This window comes from Chlorocebus sabaeus, chromosome 14 (genome assembly GCF_047675955.1).
Source record: "Chlorocebus sabaeus isolate Y175 chromosome 14, mChlSab1.0.hap1, whole genome shotgun sequence".
Lineage (NCBI taxonomy): Eukaryota > Metazoa > Chordata > Mammalia > Primates > Cercopithecidae > Chlorocebus > Chlorocebus sabaeus.
Window position 1 is genome coordinate 31,288,439 of NC_132917.1, and position 26,678 is coordinate 31,315,116.

Consider the following 26,678-nt stretch of genomic DNA (forward strand, 5'->3'; position numbering starts at 1 on the left):
TCCAAAGTGGTTTTCATATTAACTTCCCATCAAAGGTATGAGAGTTCCGGTTCTTCCACATCCTCAGAAACACTTGGTATGGTCAGTATTTTTTAATTTAGCCATTCTATCAGACACATAGTCATACCCCATTGTGGTTTAATTTGCATTTCCCTAATCACTAACAATAAGCATCTTTTCACGTTCTTATTTGCCAGTCATATGTTTTCTTTGGCAAGGTATCTATTCATATAATTCTCCCATTTTTAAAGTTAAGGTGCAAAGGCAATTCATTGGAGAAAAAGTAGTATTTTCAACAAATGGTACTAAAACAACTGGCTGTCCGCATGCAAAAAAAAAAAAAAAATTGATTCATACTTGGAACCCTACTTTAAAAATTAATTCAAAATGTGTCATAGACTTGAAATTCAAACCTAAAACTACACATCTTCTAGAAGGAAATATAAGAGAAAATCACTGTGACCTTAGATTAGGCAAAACTTTTTTAGATATGACATCAAAAGCCAAAGAAAAATGGAAAAATTAGACTTCATCAAAATTAAAAATGTCTGTTTTTCAAAACATAGTTAAGACAAATTATACCAGATGTGTAAAGAAGAGCTGGTACCATTCCTACTTAAACTACTCCAAAAAATTGAAGAAGAGGGACTCCTCCCCAACTCATTCTATGAGGCCAGCATCATCCTCATACCAAAATCTCACAGAGACACAACAGAAAAAGAAAACTTCAGGCCAATATCCCTGATGAACATCGAGGCAAAAATCCTCAATAAAACACTGGCAAACTGAATCTGGTAGGACATCAAAAAGCTAATCCACCACAATCAAGCAGGCTTTATCCCTGGGATACAAAGTTGAGTCAACATATGCAAATCAATAAATGTGATTTACATAAACAGAACTAAAAACAAAAACTACATGATTGTCTTAATAGATGCAGAAAAAGCTTTCAATACAACTAAACACTTCATCATGTTAAAAACTCTCTACAAACGAGGCATTGAAGAAACATACTCAAAATAATAAGAGCCATCAGTGACAAACCCACAGATAACATCATACTGAATAGGCAAAAGCTGGAAGCATTCCCCTTGAAAACTAGAACAAGATAAGGATACCCTCTCTCACCACTCCTTTTCAATGTAGTACTGGAAATCCTGGCCAGAGCAATCAGATAAGAGAAAGAAATAAAAGGCATCCAAACAGGAAGAGAAGAGGTTAAACTATCCCTGTTTGCAGATGATTTAATTCTATACCTGGAACACCCCATAGTCTCTTCCCAAAAGCTTCTTGGTCTGATAAACAAGTTCAATAAAGTTTCAGGACACAAAATCAATGTACAAAAATTACTAGCATTCCTATACACCAACAACATCCAAACTGACAGCCAAATCAAGAATGCAATCCCATTCATGATTGCAGCAAAGAGAATAAAATACCTAGGAATACAACTAACCAGGGTGGTGAAAGACCTCTACAATGAGAATGACAAAACACTGCTGAAAGAAATCAGAGATGACACAAACAGAAAAACATTCCATGCTCATGGATAGAAAGAATCAATATTGTTAAAATGGCTATACTGTCAAAGTAATTTACAGATTAAATACTATTCCTATGAAACTACTGATGGCATTCTTCACAGAACTAGAAAAAAACTACTTTAAAATTCATATGAAATCAAAAAAGAGCTGGGATAGCCAGGCAATCCTAAGAAAAATGAACAAAGCTGGAGGCATCACATTACCTGACTTCAAACTACACTACAAGGCTACAGTAATCAAAACAGCATGACACTGGTACAAAAACAGACATATAGGCCAATGGAACAGGATAGAGAGCCCAGAAACAATGCTGCACACCTACAACCATCTGATATTTAACAAAGTTGACAAAAATAAGTAACAGGGAAAGGACTCCCTATTCAAAATGGTGCTGGGATAACTGGCTAGTCATATGCAGAAAATTGGAACTGGACTTCTACCTTATACCATATACAAAAATCAATGCAAGATGAATTAAAGACTTAAGTGCAAAACCTAAAACTATAAACACCCTAGAAGAAAACCTAGAAAATGCCATTCTGGACATAGGACCTGGCAAAGACTTCATGACAAAGACAGCAAAAGCAATTGCAATGAAACCAAAAATTGACAAATAGGACCTAATTAAACTAAAGAGCTTCTGCATAGGAAAAAAACTATCAAGAGAGTAAACATGCAACTTACAGAATGGGAAAAAATATCTGCAAACTGTGCATTTGACAAAGGTCTAATATCCAACATGTATAAGGAACTTAAACTAATTTACAAGCAAAAACCAAACAATCCAATTAAAAGTAGGCAAAGGACACCAACAGATACTTTTTAAAAGAAGATATATGTGGCCAACAAGGATATGAAAAACTGCTCTGCATTACTAATCATCAGAGAAATGCAAATCAAAACCACCATAAAATATCATCTCACATCAATCAGAATAGCTACTATTAAAAAGTCAAAAATAATAAATGCTGGCAAGGTTGTGGAGAAAAGGGAATGCCTATACACTGCTAGGGGGAATTTCTCAAATAATTTAAAACAGACTTACCATTCAACTCAGCAATCCCATTATTGGGTATATCCCCAAAGGAATATATATTGTTCTACCATAAAGACACATGCATTTGTATGCTCATTGCAGCAGTATTCACAACAGCAAAGACATGAAATCAACCTAAATATCATCAATGGTGGACTGGATAAAGAAAATGTGGTACATATATACCATGGAATATTATGCAGCCATAAAAAATAATGAGATCATGTCCTTTGCAGGTCATTATCCTCAGCAAACTAACACAGAAACAGAAAACCAACTGCATATCCTCACTTATAAATGGGAGCTAAACACCAAGTACATATGGATACTAAGGTAACAACAGAACTGGGGTCTACTTGAGGGTGAAGAATGGAAGGAGGGTGATGATTGAAAAAATACCTATCGGGTAATATGCTTATTACTGGGGTGATAAAACAATCTGTACACCAAACTCCTGAGACATGTAGTTTACCTGTATAACAAAACTGCATATGTAAACTTGAACCTAAAAATAATTTTTTTAAACAAAAGACAGTTAAGAGAATAAAAAGACAAGTCACAAACTGAGAGAAAATATTTGCTAAGTTTATACCTGGCAAAATACCTCTATCCAGAATACATAAACAACTTTTAAAACTCAATAATAAGAAAACAAACAACCCAATACACTGGAACTTAGATTTGTTTATCACATAAGTAACTTTTTGCAAGTAAAGAGCATTGACTGAGAGCATGAGACACAGAGTTAAGTTTTAAAAGATAGAAGTAAGATCATGTACTGCTGATACAAGAGAGCAGGCAGAGAGTCAAAAGAGAACCAGAGTCTGTACATGACAAAAAGATCTTGGGATGTTTCATGGTTAGAAAGAAAAAATATCAAAAGCAAATTACCCTATTTTCTTCACAGTAACTTCTAGGATCAGCCTTAACACTATGGAGCAAATATTAAAAAACAAAATTGAAAGTGGCCCAGAGCCTAATATAAGACTTGGGTAGTAGGACTGGATCATATGGCACAGTTACAGAAGATGTTTGGAATCTAAAAGTAGAGAGATATTCCAAGACTGAGTCTACAGAGTATAAGGCAAATTTAAGTCACAGATCACCAAATGGGCCCCTTTTCCCAACAGACATCACGTCCCCACCCAGAAATCTGGGAACAGGCCATTCTTCAAGGACCAGGTCAAGTCTCCCATCCTCACTCCCACTCACTCCACCAATGCTCTGCACTGCAAGCACTTGTAAAATAGCACTAATAACAGGGATTGCCTCAAGGACAAAATGAGATAGCCAATGTAAAGAACATAATATAATGCCTGGAACACCCAGAGCTCAATAAATATTGGTTTCCTTTCTCTCCCTTCTATAACCAAATGGAAGACAAATTGCACTGTTGGCCCTAGTTCAGGGTTTTTTAAAATTTAGAGCTCCTATGTTGAGCTGAGTCTCGTTAAAGGCTCCTGGGTTGAGCACAGAAACTTTTTAAACAACTTGAGTGCAGACTTTGATGTCCCAGTTGCCATACATGGCAGGGAGTCAACAGCAGAATGGGAAGTACACCAAGTTGCAGAAATAAGTTGCCAGGCTGTGGCAAAATTCAATAAGTAGACAACTTCTGTATTCCATCTAGTAACAAAAAATATTTATGCTCCCCCTCCAGCTGCCTGAGGGCCCCTCACAGAGCATCACTGCAAGTCTTTCCACTGTCCCTCACCCATTCCTCCTCAGGCAAGGAAACGTGAATTACCTGATGGGTCAATCTGGGAGCAGGACCTGCCAAAGGATGTGTACAGCTCAGCCCTTCTGCTGTCTTTTCAGAACAGGCACCACTGTGAGAGGCCTGTGGTTGCCCAGCCATGATCATAGCTAAGTATTTCTAAGGTACTGTGTTAGAAGGCCCACATAATCCAAAAATCAAAGCCACATTCCCCCAAACCAGCTTTACCAGTAATAAAAGGTGATAATGTGTCTCTAGTTACCTAATTCCTGGATCTCTCAGTTAGTTCTGAACTTGAATGGAGAAGAAGGGTGCCATTTTGAGGCCCCCTCAACACCTACCCACCTATCTGCCGCGTGTCCCATGCACATTCAAACATAGACAGGCACTAGGGCCCTCTCAGATGAATGTTCAGTGGCCTGGCTGGGGCCTGTGCTAACCAGGCCTCTTTCCACTTCAGTTTACATTTTCCCACCTGCCTGATACTCTCAGACTGACATTGCTGCCACCCAAGTTTCACAACAGAAAGAGTGAGAAGCACACAATGAAGGTTCTTTCCTGCCTTCTTCCTAGAGGGCAAGCACTAGGCATTGTACTCCTATGACTCCCATGAGACCTAGCACAGTTCTGAGCTTATAGAACTCTGATAAAGATCAGGAGACCTGGCTTCAAGCTTCACTCTGCCCTTTCTTGCCGTGTAACTTGGCACTTGCCACTTGGCCAATCTGAATCCTTGAATTCCAATCGTAATTACTTATTTTGTTTGTTCTTTTTAAGTAACATTAGATTCTAAATGGGCAAAAAGTTGGTCCTTTCTTCAATGTGGTAAAAGTGAAATGGTCACGATCTCCAAAGCTGGTTTATATTTTTGGCAAATATAGCTATATATTTTTCAGATGTGCTTATGATGTCATTCCATTTAGAATGAAAATTCCAAGACTCCTACTATTTTCCCATAAAGGATCAAATAAAAAACTTGGAACCCAAGAATTCTCAGAGAACAATATTTACTACCAAGTCCCCACTTACATGTAGCAGAAATTTTCTAAAATATGCCCACTGCTTTGCTACAGAATTTAACCAAATTTTATTATAGAATTACCAGGGCACTGAATGTAAACCTATGCCATTCATAGTTTTCTTAAGAAGGGGTTGGTAAACTATGGCCCATAGGCCAAATATGGCCCACTGCTTGTTTTTGTAAATAAAGCTTTATTGGAATACAACCACATTCATCTGTTTACATAATGTCTGTAGCTGCTTTCCTGCTATAGCAGTAGGGGTGAGTTGTTGCAATAGAGATCATGACCTGACTTTTTACAGAAAAAGTTTGCTGACTCTCGTTCTAAAAAAATCCTTCAGTTAATCTTAATTGATTCAAATTATGCCTCAGGAACATCCTTAACAGATGATTAAGTGATCACAGGAATGTTGCTTATCTTGTTTGGGCTTTTTTTTCTTAATCTGTAAGAGGAGAGATTTGTCTCTTACTTCCAATATAGCCATTACTTCTCATTCTGATTCTCAGCAAATGAGTAGTTGCCTTAGTGAGGTCTGATTACTTCTGAATAGTTGAGACATCTGCACCTGTCATGAAATAAGAGAAGCATTGGCAGGGGCTCATGAGGAGACTCAAGTTCCAACTCCTTGATTTGCCCCTAACTGACCCAACCTTTTGTGCTTTGCTTCTGTAAAATGAAGAGGCTGGGCAGGTGAGAACTACGTTTCCTTAGAACAGATAATTGTGGTCCAGTGTGTGAAATGCCTCATGGAAAGCCACAGTGGCTACTATGAAAGCCCAAGGAACAGCATCACAAACTGGATTTAGAGAGAAGAAAAGACTCAGACAAGGCTTCTTGGAGGAAATGATGCCTGACCTGAATCTTGAAGGATGAGGAGAAATTCTGCTGGAGAACAACTGACTAATAAAGCAAATAGGCATCTTATTGGAGCCATCATTTTATTTGGCTAATTTAAAAAATGTGTCAGCATCTAAACCTCAGGGAATATCTCTCTGAATTCAAGCAGACTCTAATGTGTGCATTATACTCTGCTTCTAGATATATATCATGGAAGTTACACTGCCCTAAACCTTTTCACAATGTAGTCACTTTTTCTCTGGGGAAAAAAAAAAAAATGTTTATTTGTCTTGTTCATTCAGTTATCAAGGTTCCATCAAAGTCTTGAAAAAGGCATCAGCCACCACATGCAGAAGTTGTGTGACTGACCACTGTATGGAACACCAAGACTTCTTGGCAAAGTGAAGATCAATCAGAGAGTTTAGACAAGGGGTCATTCCACAGCTGTAATCACAGTCAACAAGAGGTAAGATAACTCTTGACTTCAAATGACTTTGGCAGTGGGATTAGGCAACAGTGCTTAGGCAGCAGTCATTTTCATGTGGCTAAAGAATCCAAACAGCCACAACAATAGATTCGGAAGGGAGGAAAGTTATCTGAATTGACCTAACTATGCAATCTCAGCAATTATGATTCCCAAGTAATTACTAGCTCTCCTACAATTCTATCTGTACTGTTGTTGTAAGTAGAGTTCATTCATGCATTCAACAAATTCTAGTGAGTACCAACTATGTACCAGCTCTTTGTATACAATGGGGATACAGCCATAAAAAAAGTGAGACAAAAATCCTTGACCCTGTGAAATCTACATTCTTGAGTGCGATCCTTATATTGAGAAAAGTACAATGAGTTTTAACTTCTATTTGATGGGACATATTGCTGCTTTGAACAGTCCCCAATGGACATTTTGCAAAAGAGTCTGAGCCAAACCCGAGCCATCCTTCCTCCTTTTCTCTCTGTCTTTTTCTCTGTCTTAGCAACACACAAGACAAGATAAAACCAAGACAGCCTGAAGTTTGTTCCTTAATGCACCCTCAGTATCAAGCCAAATGACACCTTAAGCCTCAAAACAGACATGTATGATTATATCAAGACCCTAAAGAATGCTCATAACCTTTGAACCACTTCTGGGAATCCTGACTAAGAAAATAGACCTAACTTTTGAAAAGAATTTAGATGCAAAAAATGTACATCACAGCTTCAATGAACCTAGCCTCACCCCAAGACAAATTAACTGTCCAACTAAAAATGAATATATAGGTAAATTATTATTTTTACAGTAGATGAAATAAGCAGATATTAAGAAATCTATGATAATGTGGGAAAATACTTACTATAAAATGTTAGGTAATTAAACAGAACAAAAAAACATATATTCAACATAACAAGCATGTGTGAAAATTTAAGGAAAAAGATTTGATAGAAATTCTCTAAAACATTAATATTTAATATACTTAGATGTAATTACGAGTATTTTCTACTTTTGGTATTTTTCCATTTTTCATTAGAAAAAAATGTTTTTATAATTTAAAAAAATTTTAAAGAATAATTTTAAGCATAAATATAGTTTTTAAAAAGCAAGAATGAGGTCACATTTATCCAACAAGTATAAAACAGTTTATTAACATACCTGAAGCGCCTGCGATCTGGATTCATACTGCCTGGGTTTGAACTCTGATTCCTCATTATCGTGTGACCTTGGGCAAGTAAGTTATTTAACCTTTTCTTGCTCCAGTTTCCCACCTGCAAAATGGGTGTGCCTACCTAAATGGGTTGGTATGAGGATGAGTAAATTATTTACTCAGAGTGTTTGGCACAGAGTGTAACACCCTGTAAGCACTCAAATAATAATAGATCAAACACTCCAGTGGCCTCAAAGAAAAAATTCAAACAAGAGGAAGGACAAACATAAGGTCCTGATGCCTCAGGGACAAGTCACAGAGTTGTACTTCCAGTGGGCAATTTTCCCTCAGGTAGAACAAATCTCCAAGTCCTTTACTAATACTTTAAAATTTCCTCTGAAGAAGGACAGTATGTAGATATTTGTTTTATGCATAATTATTCCTTTGGGGTTTTTTTTAAAATACACTGGTCATAATTTATTGTGCAAAGTGCCTTTTGATTTCAAAAACAAGCCTAAATGTTATGTTAATCGGATTGTCACAAAACACTAATCATTAAGATGAATGACCTCATAAAATATTGCTTATGTTGCCAACATACGGTACTTAATTTGAAGATAAAAATAATTGTTGATAAAAATCACATTTCTCTGTCAAATGTCTGTTCAAAAATCAGTGAAATAAAGAACTAATATCTTATCTCCTGTATCCAACATCCTTCTTTCTGTGCAAATTAAACCATCTAAATCTGAGTAAAATAAAATCTGTGTAAAATAAAGAATCTTGTTCACAACAGGCTTTGAGTAAATATTTGTTGAAAGGATACAGTTTAGTTCTTATTACTTGACAACATTTGCCTTTTTAAAAGAGTGAGAATTCGGTTAAGATTGCATAAATATTAAATCTTGACCAATAAAGAAGATTCAGAGGATAAGAGGGAATTAAGAAAGAGTTTGAAATTTGTCTCTGACACCTCTCGAAATGAGGCATCACTTTCTTTTTACGAGAGAGATTATGCCAGAGGCATTTTTATCCTAATTTCTAATCCAAACTTCCTAGATCTTTTGACCCTAGAAATCTTCTACTCAGAATAAGGCAGTGCTTCTTCGAGATTTTGATTTTGTTTGATAACCTTTCTCTGTTTATGGGCTCTGTTCTCTTCTTGCATGGCATATCCGACTACTCAAAATGGCTAAAAGGTCTTAAACTTCAGATTCACAGGCTCAGATTTGAATCTTAGCGGGCACCAGCTGTATTGTCTTTTTTCAGTCCCATAACCTTACTCAGCCTCAGTTTCTTTATAACGTGGACATAATAAATATCTCTCAGAAGGTTACAATAGAGTTAAGTGAGACCATAGATACTAAACGATTGGGCATGGTAGGCAATTTAACAATGTGTTCGTTCTTCCCTTTCCCTGTGAGACTTTACTGAGGCTGGACGGTCTTTCTCTGAACCCTGACATCCCTTGGTCTCTTTCCTGTCTTTCCTTCCCAGAGCAGAAGGCAAAGTTCTCCTGAACCCGGATTTTTTAAATCTAGAAGAACATTTGAGCTCTAAGTTACCCACTCACAATTAAAGTCCCAGGGAAATTAGAAAGCCAGATGAATTGGTGGTGTGCTTGGTCGCTTTTGGGAGGGGCCTAAGAAGCCGGGACCCTCGCTTAAGTCAGTGGGATCTCACGATATTCTCTTCCCCATCTGTGAAGTCTGGATTTGGGCTCTACCCACCTTCCTCCTTAGACCTGCAAAGACTAAATCGATGAGAACCTCTGAGCTGAGTTTCCCTCGGGAGATGCCAAACGCGTAAGACTCTCCCAAGATCCCAGAACTGACCTGTCCCCACCCTGCAAGGAAAAGGTGAAGGAAGAAAGAGAAGCGGGGCGGGGCGCCAGATGCCACAGGTAACCGCCTGCACGCAGTTGATTAAGGAACAGTCCCGTCCAATAGATCTGCCCAACCTGAGCTTTCCAGCTCGCCTCCCGCCCGCAGGACCTCTTTCTCTCGAGCAGCCAGAGGATTTGGAGAGGCTGAGAGCGGATGAGGTCCGGGGAGTGAAGGTGGCATCTGTCCCGCGGCCGCTTGTCAACTCTCTAGTGTCCAGGCCCCGGCCCCTGCCCCGGCCCCCGCCAGATGCGCCCCGCAGGCTGGCCTGGCGTTTCTCACAGCGCTGCGCGCTGCCTCCTTGGCGTCCCTCGGTGCGCGCCCCACGCTGCGCTCCTGGACGCCGGGAGCAGGGCAGTGCGCTGCACTGGGCGCCCGCAGGGGAAAAACGCTACCTGTGGAAGTAATGCACGCAGAAGAGGCCCAGAAGCACCGTCCCAGGTGGCCCGAAGAGGGAGAGGGGCTGCCGAGCGAGGATCCCCGCGGGCACCGCGAAGGAGGGCAGCTCCTGCAGGAACCAGGCTGCGCGGGCTGGCAGGCGGGTAGCCGCGGGCTTCAGGCTCTCCGTGTGCTTCCCGTAGCCGGAGGGCTTCGCGACGTACAAGACCAGTGCCCCAAGGGCGACCAAAGTGGCGCTGCCTGCCAGCACTGGGCTCTGCTGGCACTGAACCTGCATCGCGCCGTGTTCCTCACCGGTGGCCGCTGCCCTAGCAGAAGAGAGCGCGGCCCCCGCAACCCGTTTATGGAGCGCCAGACGCCACCCCATGTCCGCCCCCTCGGCCTTGGCTCCCGCCCCTCCATCCTGCCTCCCACCTCGGCGCGGCCAGCCCTGGCGCGGCTTCGCAGCAATACCCCTTTCTCAGGGATGCAGCCGCGGGGGGCGGGAGGAGAACGAAGGCCTTCTTAGTTCCACAAGGTGTCTGCGCCCTCGCGCCCGCCCTCTCCACCACTTCACATTCACCTCCCCCTTAGGCTGTCCTTCGATGACTTGTTCCTCAATCATTAGCCTCTGATGCGGCAACTTCTGCAACTAAGACACTGGAAGAAAACCCCACGGGGAAGATTCAGCTGGGGTGGTTCTTCCGCCCCAACACACACCGCCTGTGCCGTCCGTCGCCATGCAGCCCCACCCTCGAATACCCAAGCCAGGGTCTTTCCAACTCCTGCGGTTCCTTATGCACCTTCACTCCCCCACAGCTCCCACCCAACAGCATATGATCTTCCTTGGACCCTGAACCATCCTGGCTCTCTGAGCGTCTGCCAGCCCCTCTGCTCTGGTCTGCTCTGGGGCGCCGCGCTCCTTAGCCACTCTCAGCATCAGTGCCAGCTCTGCCCCACCGCGCGCCCCCGGCAGGTACCAGTCTCTCCCGGCCCTAATTCCTCAGCGGTTTCTCTCTGCATCCCCGCACGCGTCCCTGAGCCGCCCGCCTGGGTCAGAGAGGAGCGTCCGCTGAGCTCGGGTGACCGTGCACAGATCGGGGCCAGAAGTTGAGATTCTGTCAGTCCTCCCCTGCCATCCCACTCCCGGTCCCCTAGAGTGGCCCAGACTCAGGCTAAAGTCTAGGGCTTCTTTCCTGGGATGCCCTTTCCCAGCTCCTAGAGCCAACGAGCCGTGGCCCATAAGGTGGTGGCCTGGCGACTCCGCTGTTCTCTGAACTCCTGTCTAACCATCATACACCCAGACGCCGTTCTTTCCCACCTTTATCTTATCCTCCAGCCCCGCCTTCTCCTGCCTCTTCCGTTCTATGATTCAGCTTCCAGGCTTTCTTGGCTGCCTCCTCCTCTGTCTCCCATCCCTTCTTTTCTTCTCTCCCTTCTTTCTTCAACCTGGCTTTCTCCTTTAGGTGGATCTCCTCTTCCCAACTGCTGTTTACCTCATTCTTCCATCTTCATGTCCCATCTCCCTTGATTACTTTATCCCTGTTTTCTCCTCTGGTCGTTACTTGGGGCTCCACCCAAGTCCTTCCCACTTTTCACTCTTCCCTTACTTTGGAGGTCTCTTCTCTTCCTTCTCCAACTCACCCTCCCAGGAGTCCCATTCAGTGTATCTCCATCCGCTTCTGCTGCATCAGGCTGGCTGGTCCAATGACAGACACACTCCCTCATCTGCTCCAGTTTGGGGTGTCTCCTGATTCTTGGCACACATGGTATACAGTGATGCTTTAGCACTACAGGGCACCCTCTGCTTGCTGACCAAGAGTCGTTTATCATATTCCCATTGGGTTATAATTCATGCTAATCATGCTTCAGTTTTTAATTGATCACCACTTAGGAATCACTCATACTGAGCGAAGCGTGTTTCATGGAATAACCAGGTGTTAGCCATCACAGCTGTTTCAAGCTTGTTTTGCACTGGCTTTAGAGTGCAAGTCCAGTCCCAGCTTCCTCAGGTACAACCTGCTTGTTGAAGATGCCCAAATCTAGATCTCCAGCAAAGATATGAGCTTTAGCTCTGCCTTTTCTCTCTGCTGGAAAACTCCACTTACATATCTATCACAGACCTCAAAACCAGCCCTACCCAAAACTAAACCCAGTTATTTTTCCCTCCACCCACTTGGACCCAAATTCTCCTTCTATATTCCTGAGTGTTACCTCTTCCCTGTCCTCAGTTGCCACAGCATCCCTAGGAAGTTTAGTTAGAGACCCGGAGCACTTCAGCCTTCAGTGGTGAGGTTTATGGGAACTGAAATTCTGACTGCTGGAATTAGTGATTCTCCTTTGACTGGGACTGGTTCAAATGCTTCCTTTATGTGTGGGCATCAGCTGAACTTTGAAACATAGATTTCATGATACCATACAACATTGAGAGAACAGGAAGTGTGATATTTCAAACCCAGCTCAATGGAATAATTTTTTTAAATGAAATGTTTTCTGTCTCAATTTCTTCCTCTCTTTTCTTCTAACTCTGCCCAATTTTTGTCCTCATGATCTTTTCTCCACTCTCATAACAATTAGCTTGATAAAACCAGTCATCTTCAGCTTATGCATCTGTGGGTTGGCTGTAGGTCAGAAATATGGGCTGGGCTTGACTATCTTGACAGTTTTCACTCATTCATCTGTGTGACAACTTAGAGTCCAGCTCCAGGCTGTGTTTGGATGGAGAAACTTAGCTGAGGCTGTTATCCTGGAATGAGTGAGCTAGATCCACCATGTCTATATAATGTTAATAACAAAAACACAAGAGTAGAAGAAACACACAAGGCCTCTTGAGGCTCAGGCCAAGAACAAGCACACCCTTACTTTCTATGTATTGTATTGGCCAAATCAAGTCATATGGTGGATTCTAGAGTCAGAGTGAGAGAGTATTTGTAAAGTTACATGGTAAAGGGCAGGGATATAGGGGGAGGTAGAAAATTGGAACCAATAATGCAACTGTTCTGTATTACATACAAGAAGAAAGTGCCCAAATTATAAATATACAACTCAGTTGATTTGTACAAACTGAACACCCTCTTGCAAGCTGCACCTAGGTCAAGAAACAGATTATTAGCATACCAGGATCTGTGCTCCTGCCTCCTTACATCCTCCTTCTAGAAAAAAAAACAAAAAACAAAAAAACATTACACTGACTTCTAATACCATAAATTAGTTTTGTCTGCTTTTGAATTTCATGTAAATGGAATCATACAGTACTTACTCTTTGTATGTATTTTAATGGTACCTGGGATTTATTTTAATCAGTGTGGTAACACATGCAGACACAGAAATGACTATCACGAAGGAAAAGGTTTATATCGACAGATCCCTACAAACAGGAGACACAGTACACCACCCAAGATCACATAGGGAAGCACCAGTGTTAGGAGGCAGCTGGAGTGAGGGGTCAAGGTGGGCAAGAGCCTTTACTATGGTTTCTGTAGGAAAGAGTGGGCATGACAATGTAACCAGGCTTAGGATTAGCTAGTTTGAATCTTTTAGCAGGCTCTGGGGTAGAGGGGCTGTCTTTAGTTTTCTGTTACCTGGACCTGGCTGATTAGGGCAGAAGAATAGTGATCCAGGGTGTAGAGTCCTGATAAAGGAAGTGGTTGGGGAATGTATGAGCCCTGAATTAGTTGGTTTGCATATGAAAAATGTGTTAGGGTCATTTACAATCTCCAGGAAACAGCTAGCTGGGAGATCCCAGAAGGCCATGGTTTAGTGGTAGAAATGATCTATAGAATATTAGAATTAGGTAGAATAAAAGCTATCTCCTTAACAAAACATAAAATCAATCCCCCAAAGGATCAAGATAACTCACAAGTAACCTAACACAGTCCAACACTGTTTAAAGGAAGTCAATTAAGTGTAGACAAGTAAGAATATAGCCTTTACAATATCCAGCATTCCTAAAATTACTAAGCATGTTACATCAACTTTTGACAACAACTACTAGAGTTGAGCCAAACTTCAAAAGTTAAGGACATGGTCCTCCATGACACCGTCCTTACTTCAGACATCAGCTACAAGTTCAAGGTTATGTAAGCCACCTATACTTCTAAACAGCTGGCTACCGTATTTAGGAATCCCACTAACACTTCAAACTTGATAACTCACTAAAAAAAATTAAAGAACTCTGGAAAGCACTATACTATGACTACAGTTTTATTATAGCAAAAATATACAAATCAGAACTAGCCAAAAGAGGAGATGCATAGTACTATGGGAGGTAGAGCAAGATGGTGGAATAGAAGCCTCCACTGATTGTTCCCCCAACAAGGACTCCAATCTAACAACTATCTATACAAGCAAAGCCCCTTCACAAGAACCAAAACTCAGGTGAGCACTTGCAGTACCTGCTTTTAACTTTGTGTGGCTGAAAGAGGCACTGAAAAGATTGTAGAAGGAGTCTTGAGTCACTGAAGGTACCGCTCCATCACACCCTGGCAGCTGTGGTGTGGTGCAAAGAGCATTTTCGTGCACTGGGTGACGGAGAACACATCCATCGTGAGGCATTAAACTCAGTGTTATCCTGTTACAGCAAAAAGGAAAGCCAGACAAAGTTCAGCTGATGCCCACACATAAAGGAAGCATTTGAACCAGTCCCAGCCAAAGGAGAATCACTAATTCCAGCAGTCAGAATTTCAGTTCCCATAAACCTCACCACTGAAGGCTGAAGTGCTCCGGGTCTCTAACTAAACTTGAAAGGCAGTTTAGCCCAAAAGAACTGCAATTCTTAGACAAGTCCTAGTACTGAATTAGGGCCAGAGACAGTGGACTGGGGGGCGCAAAATATACTGAGACACCAGCTGGGGCAGCCAAGGGAGTGCTGGCATCACCCCTCCCCAGCCCCAGGCTGCACAACTCACAGCTCTAAAAGAGACCCCTTCCTGCTGCTTGAGGAGAGGAGAGGAAAGGCTTGGGGAGGACTCTGTCTTGCATCTTGGAAAGCAGCTCAGTCACAACAGATATGGCACCAGTCAGAATCATGACGTCCCTGTTCCAGGCCCTAGCTTCCAGGTGACATTCCTAGAAACACCCTGGGCCAGAAAGGAAGCCACTGCTTTGAAGGGAAAGACCCAGTTGTGGCAGCATTCATCACCTGCTAGCTTAAAAGCCTTTTGGCTCTGAATAACCAGCAGTGATACCCAGATACTACATCAAGGGCCTTGGCTGAGCCTCTGAGACTAGCTGGCTTCAGGTACTGGCTCAGCTACAGGGAGGTACAGCACCAAGCAAGCTCTTGGGGTCCTTGATTCCAAGAGTTGACTCTTCAACAGCATTTCTAGACCTTTCCTAAGCCACAGGGAAGCCCACTGTCCCAAAGAGTGAGTCCTAGACCAGGCAGCATTCACCACAAGCTGACTTAATAGCCTTTCTGCCTTAAAGGAATACCAGTGATAATCCAGCAGTACTTCTTGTGGGCCATGGAGTGAGGCTCCTCTGCCTTTGGAAAGGGGAGGAAAGAGTGGGAAAGACTGTGTTTTGTGGTTTGAGTGCCAGCTCAGTGTTTTTATTTATTCATTGTATTATTATTATTATTATTTCAATAGGTTTTTGGGGAGCAGGTGGCGTTTGGTTACATGGATAAGTTCTTCAGTGGTGATTTCTGAGATTTTGGTGCACCCATCACCCAAGCAGTGTACACTGTACCGTATGTAGTCTTTTATCCCTTATTCCCCTACCACCCTTTCCCCTGAGACCCCCGAAGTTCAGTTTTAATGCAGTAGAATACCAGGTAGACTTCAGACGTTTTTTACTCTAGTCCCTGACTCCTAGACAACATCTCTGGACCCACTTGGGGCTTGGGGGAACTTGCCACCCTGAAGGGAAGGGCACAGACCTGGATAGCTTTTCCACCTGTTCACCGCAGAGCCCAAGGCCTTGAGCAAACTTAGGCAGTGACTAGGGAGTGGTTACAGCAGGCCTTGGGCAAGACCCAGTGTTGTGCTGGCTTTAAGTCTGACTGAGTACAGTCATGGGGGGGTGTCCTCAGGGGTGCTGGTTTCACTCCACTCCCAGCTTCAGGTGGCTCAGAACTGAGAGAGGGACTCTATTTGGGAGAAAGGAAAGAAAATCAGAGTCTCTGCCTGGTAATCCAGAGAATTCTCCCGGATCTTGTCCAGAACCATCAAAGCAGTACATCTACGAATCTGCAAGAACCACAGCATTACTGGGATTATGGTACCCTCTAAAGCAGAGACATCATTGATCAAAATACTCCAGATCTTTTCAAATATCTGAAAATCCATCCCAAGGAGGACAGGAGCAAAAAAAAACCAGATAGTGAAGACTACAATAAGTCCTAACACCAAAGAACATTTACAAGTATCAAGATAATCCAGGAAAACATGACTTCACCAAATGAACTAAGTAAGGCACCATGGACCAATACTGGAGAAACAAGATACATGACCATACAGACAGAGAATTCAAAATAGCTGCTTTGAGAAATCTCAAAGAAATTAAAGATAACACATATAAGAAATTCAGAATTCTATCAGATAAATTTAACAAAGAGATTAAAATACTTAAAAAGAATCAAACAGAAACCCCATCGAAAAAGTGGATGAAGGATATGAAAAGATACTTCTCAAAAGAAGACATTTATGCAGTCAACAAACATATGAAAAAAAGCTCATCGGCCAGGCACAGTGGCTCACGCCTGTAATCCCAGTACTTTGGGAGGCCAAGGTGGGTGGATCACGAGGTCAGGAGATAGAGACCATCCTGGCTAACACGGTGAAATCCCATCTCTGCTAAAAAATAAAAAAATTAGCTGGGTGTGGTGGCAGGTGCCTGTAGTCCCAGCTACTCGGGAGGCTGAGGCAGGAGAATGTCATGAACCTGGGAGGCGGAGCTTGCAGTGAGCCGAGATCACGCCACTGCACTCCAGCCTGGGCAACAGAGCAAGAACAAAGATGCAACATACCAGAATCTCTGGGACACATTTAAAGCAGTGTGTAGAGGGAAATTTATAGCACTAAACGCCCACAAGAGAAAGCTAGAAAGATCTAAAATTGACACTCTAACATCGCAATTAAAAGAACTAGAGAAGCAAGAGCAAACACATTCAAAAGCTAGCAGAAGGTAAGAAATAACCAAGATCAGAGCAGAACTGAAGGAGATAGAGACACAAAAAACCCTCCAAAAAATCAATGAATCCAGGAGCTGGTTTTTTGAAAAGATCAACAAAATTGACAGACCGCTAGCAAGACTAATAAAGAAGAAAAGAGAGAAGAATCAAATAGACGCAATAAAAACTGATAAAGGGGATATCACCACGACCCCACAGAAATACAAACTACCATCAGAGAATACTATAAACACCTCTACGCAAATAAACTAGAAAATCTAGAAGAAAGGGATAATTTCCTGGACACTTACACTCTCCCAAGACTAAACCAGGAAGAAGTTGAATCCCTGAATAGACTAATAGCAGGCTCTGAAATTGAGGCAATAATTAATAGCCTACCAACCAAAAAAAGTCCAGGACCAGATGGATTCACAGCTGAATTCTACCAGAGGTATAAGGAGGAGCTGGTACCATTCCTTCTGAAACTATTCCAATCAATAGAAAAAGAGGGAATCCTCCCTCATTCATTTTATGAAGCCAACATCATCCTGATACCAAAGCCTGGCAGAGACACAACAAAAAAAGAGAATTTTAGACCAACATCCCTGATGAACATTGATGCAAAAATCCTCAATAAAATACTGGCAAACCAGATCCAGCAGCACATCAAAAAGCTTATCCACCATGATCAAGTGGGCTTCATCCCTGGGATGCAAGGCTGGTTCAACATACAAAAATCAATAAACGTAATCCATCACATAAACAGAACCAAAGACAAAAACCACATGATTATCTCAATAGATACAGAAAAGGCCTTTGACAAAATTCAACAGCATTTCATGCTAAAAACTCTCAATAAATTTGGTTTTGATGGAACATACCTCAAAATAATAAGAGCTATTTATGACAAACCCACAGCCAATATCATACTGAATGGGAAAAAACTGGAAAAATTCCCTTTGAAAACTGGCACAAGACAGGGATGCCCTCTCTCACCACTCCTATTCAACATAGTGTTGGAAGTTCTGGCTAGGTCAATCAGGCAAGAGAAAGAAATCAAGGGTATTCATTTAGGAAAAGAAGAAGTCAAATTGTCCCTGTTTGCAGATGACATGATTGTATATTTAGAAAACCCCATCATCTTGGCCCAAAATCTCCTTAAGCTGATAAGCAACTTCAGCAAAGTCTCAGGATACAAAATTAATGTGCAAAAATCACAAGCATTCTTATATACCAGTAACAGACAAACAGAGAGCCAAATCATGAATGAACTTCCATTCACAATTGCTTCAAAGAGAATAAAATACCTAGGAATCCAGTTTACAAGGGATGTAAAGGACCTCTTCAAGGAGAACTACAAACCACTACTCGGTGAAATAAAAGAGGACACAAACAAATGGAAGAACATACCATGCTCATGGATAGGAAGAATCAATATGGTGAAATGGCCATACTGCCCAAGGTAATTTATAGATTCAATGCCATCCCCATCAAGCTACCAATGAGTTTCTTCACAGAATTGGAAAAAACTGCTTTAAAGTTCACATGGAACCAAAAAAGACCCCGCATTGCCAAGACAATCCTAAGTCAAAAGAACAAAGCTGGAGGTATCACGCTACCTGACTTCAAACTATACTACAAGGCTACAGTAACCAAAACAGCATGGTACTGGTACCAAAACAGAGATATAGACCAGTGGAACAGGAATAATACCACACATCTACAACCATCTGATCTTTGACAAACCTGAGAAAAACAAGAAATGGGGAAAGGATTCCCTATTTAATAAATGGTGCTGGGAAAATTGGCTAGCCATAAGTAGAAAGCTGAAACTAGATCCTTTCCTTACTCCTTATATGAAAATTAATTCAAGATGGACTAGAGACTTAAATGTTAGACCTAATACCATAAAAACCCTAGAAGAAAACCTAGGGAATACCATTCAGGACATAGGCATGGGCAAGGACTTCATGTCTAAAACACCAAAAGCAATGGCAACAAAAGCCAAAATTGACAAATGGGATCTAATTAAACTAAAGAGCTTCTGCACAGCAAAAGAAACTACCATCAGAGTGAACAGGCAACCTACAGAATGGGAGAAAATTTTTGCAATCTACTCATCTGACAAAGGGCTAATATCCAGAACCTACAAAGAACTCAAACAAATTTACAAGAAAAAAACAAACAACCCCATCCAAAAGTGGGCAAAGGATATGAACAGACATTTCTCAAAAGAAGACATGCATACAGCCAACAGACACATGAAAAAATGCTCGTCATCACTGGCCATCAGATAAATGCAAATCAAAACCACAATGAGATACCATCTCACACCAGTTAGAATGGCAATCATTAAAAAGTCAGGAAACAACAGGTGCTGGAGAGGATATGGAGAAATAGGAACACTTTTACACTGTTGGTGGGATTGTAAACTAGTTCAACCATTATGGAAAACAGTATGGCGATTCCTCAAGGATCTAGAACTAGAAGTACCATATGACCCAGCCATCCCGTTACTGGGTATATAACCAAAGGATTATAAATCCTGTTGCTATAAAGACACATGCACACGTATGTTCATTGCAGCACTATTCACAATAGCAAAGACTTGGAATCAACCCAAATGTCCATCAGTGACAGACTGGATTAAGAAAATGTGGCACATATACACCATGGAATGCTATGCAGCCATTAAAAAGGATGAGTTTGTGTCCTTTGTAGGGACATGGATGCAGCTGGAAACCATCATTCTCAGCAAACTATCGCCAGAACAGAAAACCAAACACCACATGTTCTCACTCATAGGTGGGAACTGAACAATGAGATCACTTGGACTCGGGAAGGGGAACATCACACATTAGGGCCTATTATGGGGAGGGGGGAGGGGGGAGATTGCACTGGGAGTTATACCTGATGTAAATGGAGAGTTGATGGGTGCTGACGAGTTGATGGGTGCAGCATACCAACATGGCACAAGTATACATATGTAACAAACCTGCACATTATGCACATGTACCCTAGAACTTAAAGTATAATAATAAAAAACAAATAAAAATAAACTAATAAAAATAAATAAATAAATAAAGCTCATCATCACTGGTCACTAGAGAAATGCACATCAGAACCACAGTGAGATACCATCTCATTGTTATCTCATCTTCAGTTAGAATGGTGATCATTAAAAAGTCAGAAAACAACAGATGCTGGCAAAGCTATGGAGAAATAGGAACGCTTTTACGTTGTTGGTGGGAATGTCAATTAGTTCAACCATTGTGGAAGACAGTGTGGTGATTCCTCAAGGAGCTAGAGCCAGAAATTCCATTTGACCCAGCAATCCCATTACTGGGTATATACATAAAGGATCATAAATCCTTCTACTATAAAGACACATGCACACGTTATGTTTATGGCAGCACTATTTACAATAGCAAAGTCATGGAATCAACCCAAATGCCTATCAATGATAGACTGGATAAGGAAAATGTGGCACATATACACCATGGAATACTATGCAGCCATGAAAAAGAATGAGTTCATGTCCTTTGCAGGGACATGGATGATGCTGTAAGCCATCATTCTCAGTAAATGAACACAGGAACAGAAAATCAAATGCCCCATGTTCTCACTCATAAGTGGGAGTTGAACAATGAGAACACATGGACACAGGGAGGGGAACATTATACAGCAGGACCTGTCAAGGGGTTGGGGGCAAGGGGAGGGACAGCATTAGGACAAATTCCTAATGCATGTGGGACTTGAAACCTAGATGATGGGTTGAAGGTGCAGCAAACCACCATGGCACATGTATACCTATGTAACATACCTGTACGTTCTGCACATGTATCCCAGAACTTAAAGTAAAATTTTAAAAATTTTTTTAAAGAATCAAACACAAATTCTGGAGCTAAAAATGCAATTGGCATACTGAAGAATGCATCAGAATCTTTTCATAGCAGAACTGATCAAGCAGAAGAATTAGTGAGCTTGAAGACAAGCTATTCGAAAATACACAGTCAGAGGAGACAAAAGAAAAAAGAATCGAAAACAATGAAGCATGCCTACAGGATCTAGAAAATAGCCTCAAAAGGGCAAATCTAAGAGTTATTGCTCTAAAGAGGACATAGAGAAAGACAGAGGAGTGGAAAATGTATTCAAAGGGATAGTAACAGAGAACTTCCCAAACCTAGAGAAAGATATCAATATTCAAGTACAAGAAGGTTATAGAACATTACGCAGATGTAACCCAAAGAAGACTACCTCAGGCATTTAATAATTAAACTCCCAAAGATCAAGGGTAAAGAAAGAATCATAAAACAAACAAGAGAAAAGAAACAAATAATGTACAATGGGGCTCCAATCCATCTTGCAGCAGTCTTCACAGTAGAAACCTTACCTTACAGGCCAGGAGAGAATGGCACGATATATTTAAAATGCTGAAGGAAAAAGACTTTTACCTTAGAACAATATATCTAGTGAAAATATTCTGCAAATATGGAGAAGAAAAATAAAGACTTCCCAAAACAAAAGGTGAGGAATTTCATCAGCATCAGACCTGTCCTACAAGAAATGCTAAAGGGAATACTTCAATCAAAAAGAAAAGGACATTAATGAGCAGTAAGTAATCACTTATTAAGTAATAATAAGTAATATGAAGATACAAAACAAACTGGTAATAGTAAGTACACAGAAAAACACTGAATATTATAACACTAACTGCAGTGTGTACACTACTCTTGTCCTAAGTAGAAAGACGAAACATCAAACCAATCAAAACTCATAACTATATCACAAAATTGGAAAATGGTGGATAGGAGACAGAACTAACATGCAGCTCCTGCTTGGATGGACAGAACAGTGTGTGGAGACTCGCATTGTGAGCTTTTGCTGCAAGAACCACCACAGGAACATACCAGGAAAACTGAAAGAATTCACAGACCCTTTGAAAGAAGCAGTTTTACTGTTGCAAACTCTGTGAGACAGCCAAAAAACTGTGAATTCCCAAAGTGTGATCAGGGAAAATTTGCCTCTGAATACACATCCCCACTGAGGAACCTGAAAGTCCAGATCACAGGAGAAGGATTTAACCTTACCCAGAGCTGAAACAGATTTAGGATGCCGAGCAGCAATGGGAAGAGCCCTATAGGCACTTCCACTGAGCTGCCCATGTCAAGAGAGCTTTTACAGTGCACAGACAGCCCCCAGTCCCTGGGCCCTCATCCAGCACAAGCTTTCCCATGGTGGAGCTCATTCCCAGCTGTTGGGATAATGAACTTACATGAGCTGATAATGTAGACACGAATTCAGTCAGTGGCCAGGAGTGCAGAAGTTAATAAATACCTCTCTAGTGAGGGCAGGAAGGTGTGCTCTTACAGGGCCTCCTTCTCCCCTCTGCCCAGATGCCCCTGGGGACTCCACGGACACTTTGGCACCTTCCTTGGTCTCAGCCAGAGCACACCTCCATTGGGGAAAGACTCTCATCTGCCTCCCTAGGGAGGGCTGGGGGCCTTGTGCCCAGGCCTGGGGGAGCCCAGGGAAGCCTGAAGAGATCCTTCAGGAAGGGAAAGCAGCCAGCAGAATTAGGGAGGGGCCACAGGGTGAAGGAAGCTCCTAGCTGATCTTTGTTATAATTTTGGCTGAGCACGAAATTTCCTGAGCAGAATCGGGGTTGGGGGCAAATGGGAAGTGCACATACAATTGCAGAAGCTGCAGCTGAAGGTACAGGAAGGCAGGGAAGGGAGACCTGAGAGCCCTGCTTGCTTTCTCAGTGGGAAGGATTGTAGCCTGGGGAAAGATCTCAGCCCTGCTCAAAGGCTGCCTGGATATAAACTCAGTGCTGCTTGAGGGCAGGAGTCAGAGTGGCCTTGCTGGCTGCATGAGAGCTGAGTGAGGCCCATCACTGCCTGTTATCCCCTGCTTCTCTGGTGACACGTATAATGCAGTAGAGGCAGCCATAATCCCCCTGGTAACATAATACCTTTGGCTTAAGAACTACCTCTCCGTCCTTCACAGTGGCTGCAGCAAGCCCTGCCCAAGGAGAGTCAGACCTGCCCAATCCTACCCCCACCTGATGGTTTTTCTCTACCCACCCTGGTAGCTGAAAGCAAAAGACATAAACTCTTGGGAGCTCTATGGCCCCGCCTATCACCTGAGAAACCCTAGTATTAATCCTGGCCAACATAGGGCAAGATTATATCCCCCTTCTACTACTGCAGCTGGTGGTCTTTTGAAAGCGCCACCTCCTGGCTAGAGGCCATCCAACTCAAGCCATTACAGCCACCCGTAACAGAACAAATCTAATCCTAGGAAGGAGAAAACAACAGCTAATTCCACCACCTACAACAGCCTGGCTAGCCAGAAGTCCTGAGTCTGTCCATGTGACAACTTCACTGCTAGCATAACCAGCATTTGAAAAAACCAGTGCACTAAACAAAACTAATACCAAGGACTCCCACAGAGCCCACTTCACTCCCCTGACACCTCCACCAGAGCAGACACTGGTATCCACAGCTGGGAGATTTGAAGCCGGGTCACATCACAGGACTCTTTGTAGACCTTCTTCAGCACCAGCCCAGAGCCCAGTAGTCCACTGGGTGGCTAGACCCAGAAAGGCAATTGCAATCACTCCAGTCCAGCTCTAAAGAAGCCCCATCCCTGGGGAATAGGGTAGAGCACTGCATCAAGGGATCACCTGTGGGACAAAACAATCTGAACAGCAGGCCTTGACTTCCAGATCTTTCCACTGACATAGACTACTCAAATGAGAAGGAACCAGATATGACAAAACAAGATTCCATAACACCCCCAAAAGATTACACTAGCTCTCCAGCAATGGATCCAAACCAAGAATAAATCTTTGAATTACCAGATAAAGAATTTAGAATGCTAATTATCCAGCTACTCAAGGAGGTACCAGAGAAAAGTGAAAAACAATTTAAAGAAATTTTCAAAAAAATAGAAAATATGGATGAAAAATTATTCAGAGAAATACATATCATAAAAAAAGACAATCAGACTTCTTGAAATAAAAGACACATTTAAAGACATGCAAAATACACTGGAAAGGTTCAACAATAGACTCAAACAAGTAGAAAAAAGAACTTCAGAGCTCGAAGACAAGGCTTTTGAATTAACCCAATCTGACAGAAATAAAGGAAAAAAGAACTGAAACAATGAACAAAACCTCCAAGAAGTTTTAGATTTGTTAAACAACCAAACATAAGAATAATTGGTGTTCTTTGTTCTTAAGGAAGACGAGAAATCTAAAAGTTTAGAAAATTTATTTGAGGGAGTAATTGAGGAAAACTTCCATAATCTTCCTAGAGATCTAGACATCTGAATACAAAAAGCTCAAATAACACCCAGGAAATTCATCCCAAAAAGGTAATCACCAAAGAACATAGCCACCAGGTTATCTAAAGTCAAGATGAAGGAAAGAATCTTAACTGTGAGGCAAAACTCATCAAGTAATCTATAAAGGAAAACCTGTCAGATTAACAGCAGATTTATCAGCAGAAACTCTGCAAGCCAGAGGGGATTGGGGTCCTACCTTTAGCCTCTTAAGCAAAATAATTATCAGCCAAGAATTTTGAATCCAGTGAAACTAATCTTCATAAATGAAGGAGAGATAAAGCCTTTTCCGAACAAATGCTGAGAGAATTCGTCGCTACTAAGCCAGCACTAAAATAAATGCTAAAAGAAATTCTAAATATTGAAACAAAAACTCAAAATACACCAAAATAGAACCTCCTTAAAGCATAAATCTCACAGGACCTATAAAATAATGACACAGTGAAAAATAAAAAGATATTCAGGCAACAACTAGCATGATGAACACAGAAGTACCTCATATATCGGTACTAACGTTGAAGGCAATGTGGTCTAAATGTTCCACTTAAAAAATACGGAATAACAGAATGGATAAAAATCCACCAACCAAGTATCTACTGTCTTTAAGAGACTCACCATATACATAAAGACTCACATAAACTTAAGGTAAAAGTGAGGGAAAAGATATTCCATGCAAACGGAAACCAAAAGTGAGCAGGATTAGCTATTCTTATATCAGACAAAACAGACTTTAAAGCAGTAACAGTTTAAAAAGACAAAGAGGGATGTTATACAATGACAAAAAGATTAATCCAACAGGAAAATATAACAATTCTAAATATATATACATGTAACACTGGAGTTCCCAAATTTATAAAACAATTACTACTAGACCTAAGAAATGAAATAGATAGCAACAGAGTAATAGTGGGGAACTTCAATAGAATACTCCACTGACAGCATTAGACAGGTCATCAAGACAGAAAGTCAACAAAAAAACAGTGGACTTAAACTATACCCTATAACAAATTGACTTAACAGGTATTTACAAACATCCTATCCAACAAATGCAGACTACACATTCTTTTCATCAGAACATGGAATATTCTCCAAGATAGATCTTATGAGAGGCCACAAAACACATCTCAATAAATTTAAGAGAATTGAAATTATAGCAAGTACTCTGTCATACCACAGTAGAATAAAATTGGAAATTGACTCCAAAAAGGAATGCTCAAAACTATACAAATACATGGAAATTCAATAATCTTCTCCTGAATAATTTTTGAGTCAATAATGAAATCAAAATGGAAATTTTAAAAATTCCATGATCTGAAAGATAATAGTGACACAATCTATCAAAACCTCTGGGATACAGCAAAAGCAGTACTAAGAGGAAAGTTCATAGCCTTATATGCTTACATCAAAAGTCTGAAAGACCACAAATAGACAATCTAAGCTCACACCTCAAAAAACTAGAGAAAATAGAACAATCAAAACCTAAACACAGCAGAAGAAAGAAAGTAAAAAGATCAGTGCAAAACTAAATAAAATTGAAACCAAAAAAATCAATACAAAAAATAAATGAAACAAAAAGTTGGTTCTTTGAAAAGATAAACAAAATTGACAGACCATTAGCAAAATTAACCAAGAAAAGAAGAGAGAAGATCCAAGTAAGCTCAATTAGAAATGAAATAGCAGATATCACAATCAAAACCACAGAAGTACAAAATATCATTCAAGGCTACTATGAACACCTTTATGTGCACAAACTAAAAAACTTAAGGGGATGGATAAATTCCTGGCAATATACAACCCTCCCAGACTAAACCAGAAAGAAATAGAAACTCCAAACAGACAAATAACAACTACTGAGATTGAAACAGTGAGAAAAAATTACCAAGAAAAAAAAATCCAGGACCAGATGGATTCACAGCTGAATTATGTCAGCATTCAAAGAAGAACTGGTGCCAATCTTACTGAAACTATTCCAAAAGGAAGAGAAAGAGAGAGTCCTCCCTACATCATTTTATGAAGCCAGTATTACCCTACCACCAAAACCAGGAAAGGACATAACAAATAAAGAAAACTACAAACTAATATTCCTGGTGAGCATAGATGCAAAAATCCTCAACAAAATACTAGCCAACAGAATCCAACAGCATATCAAAAAGATGATCCACCATAATCAAGTGGGTT

The 26,678-nt window shown here is 41.2% G+C and overlaps 1 protein-coding gene across 2 annotated transcripts in view; it reads right to left on the bottom strand.

Moving 5' to 3' along the window:
* Positions 1-26,678, bottom strand: part of SRD5A2 (steroid 5 alpha-reductase 2) — a 284,751-nt gene that overhangs the window by 48,412 nt on the left and 209,661 nt on the right. The window contains exon 1 of one of the 2 annotated variants that reach the window (XM_007971027.3): positions 10,057-10,394. The exons of the other annotated variant lie outside the window; for it this stretch is intronic. Coding sequence (XP_007969218.2) covers positions 10,057-10,337 — 281 coding nt within the window. The 5' untranslated portion in view covers positions 10,338-10,394. Of the gene's footprint in view, positions 1-10,056; positions 10,395-26,678 lie in introns of those variants that run through there. 2 annotated transcript variants of the gene reach the window in all.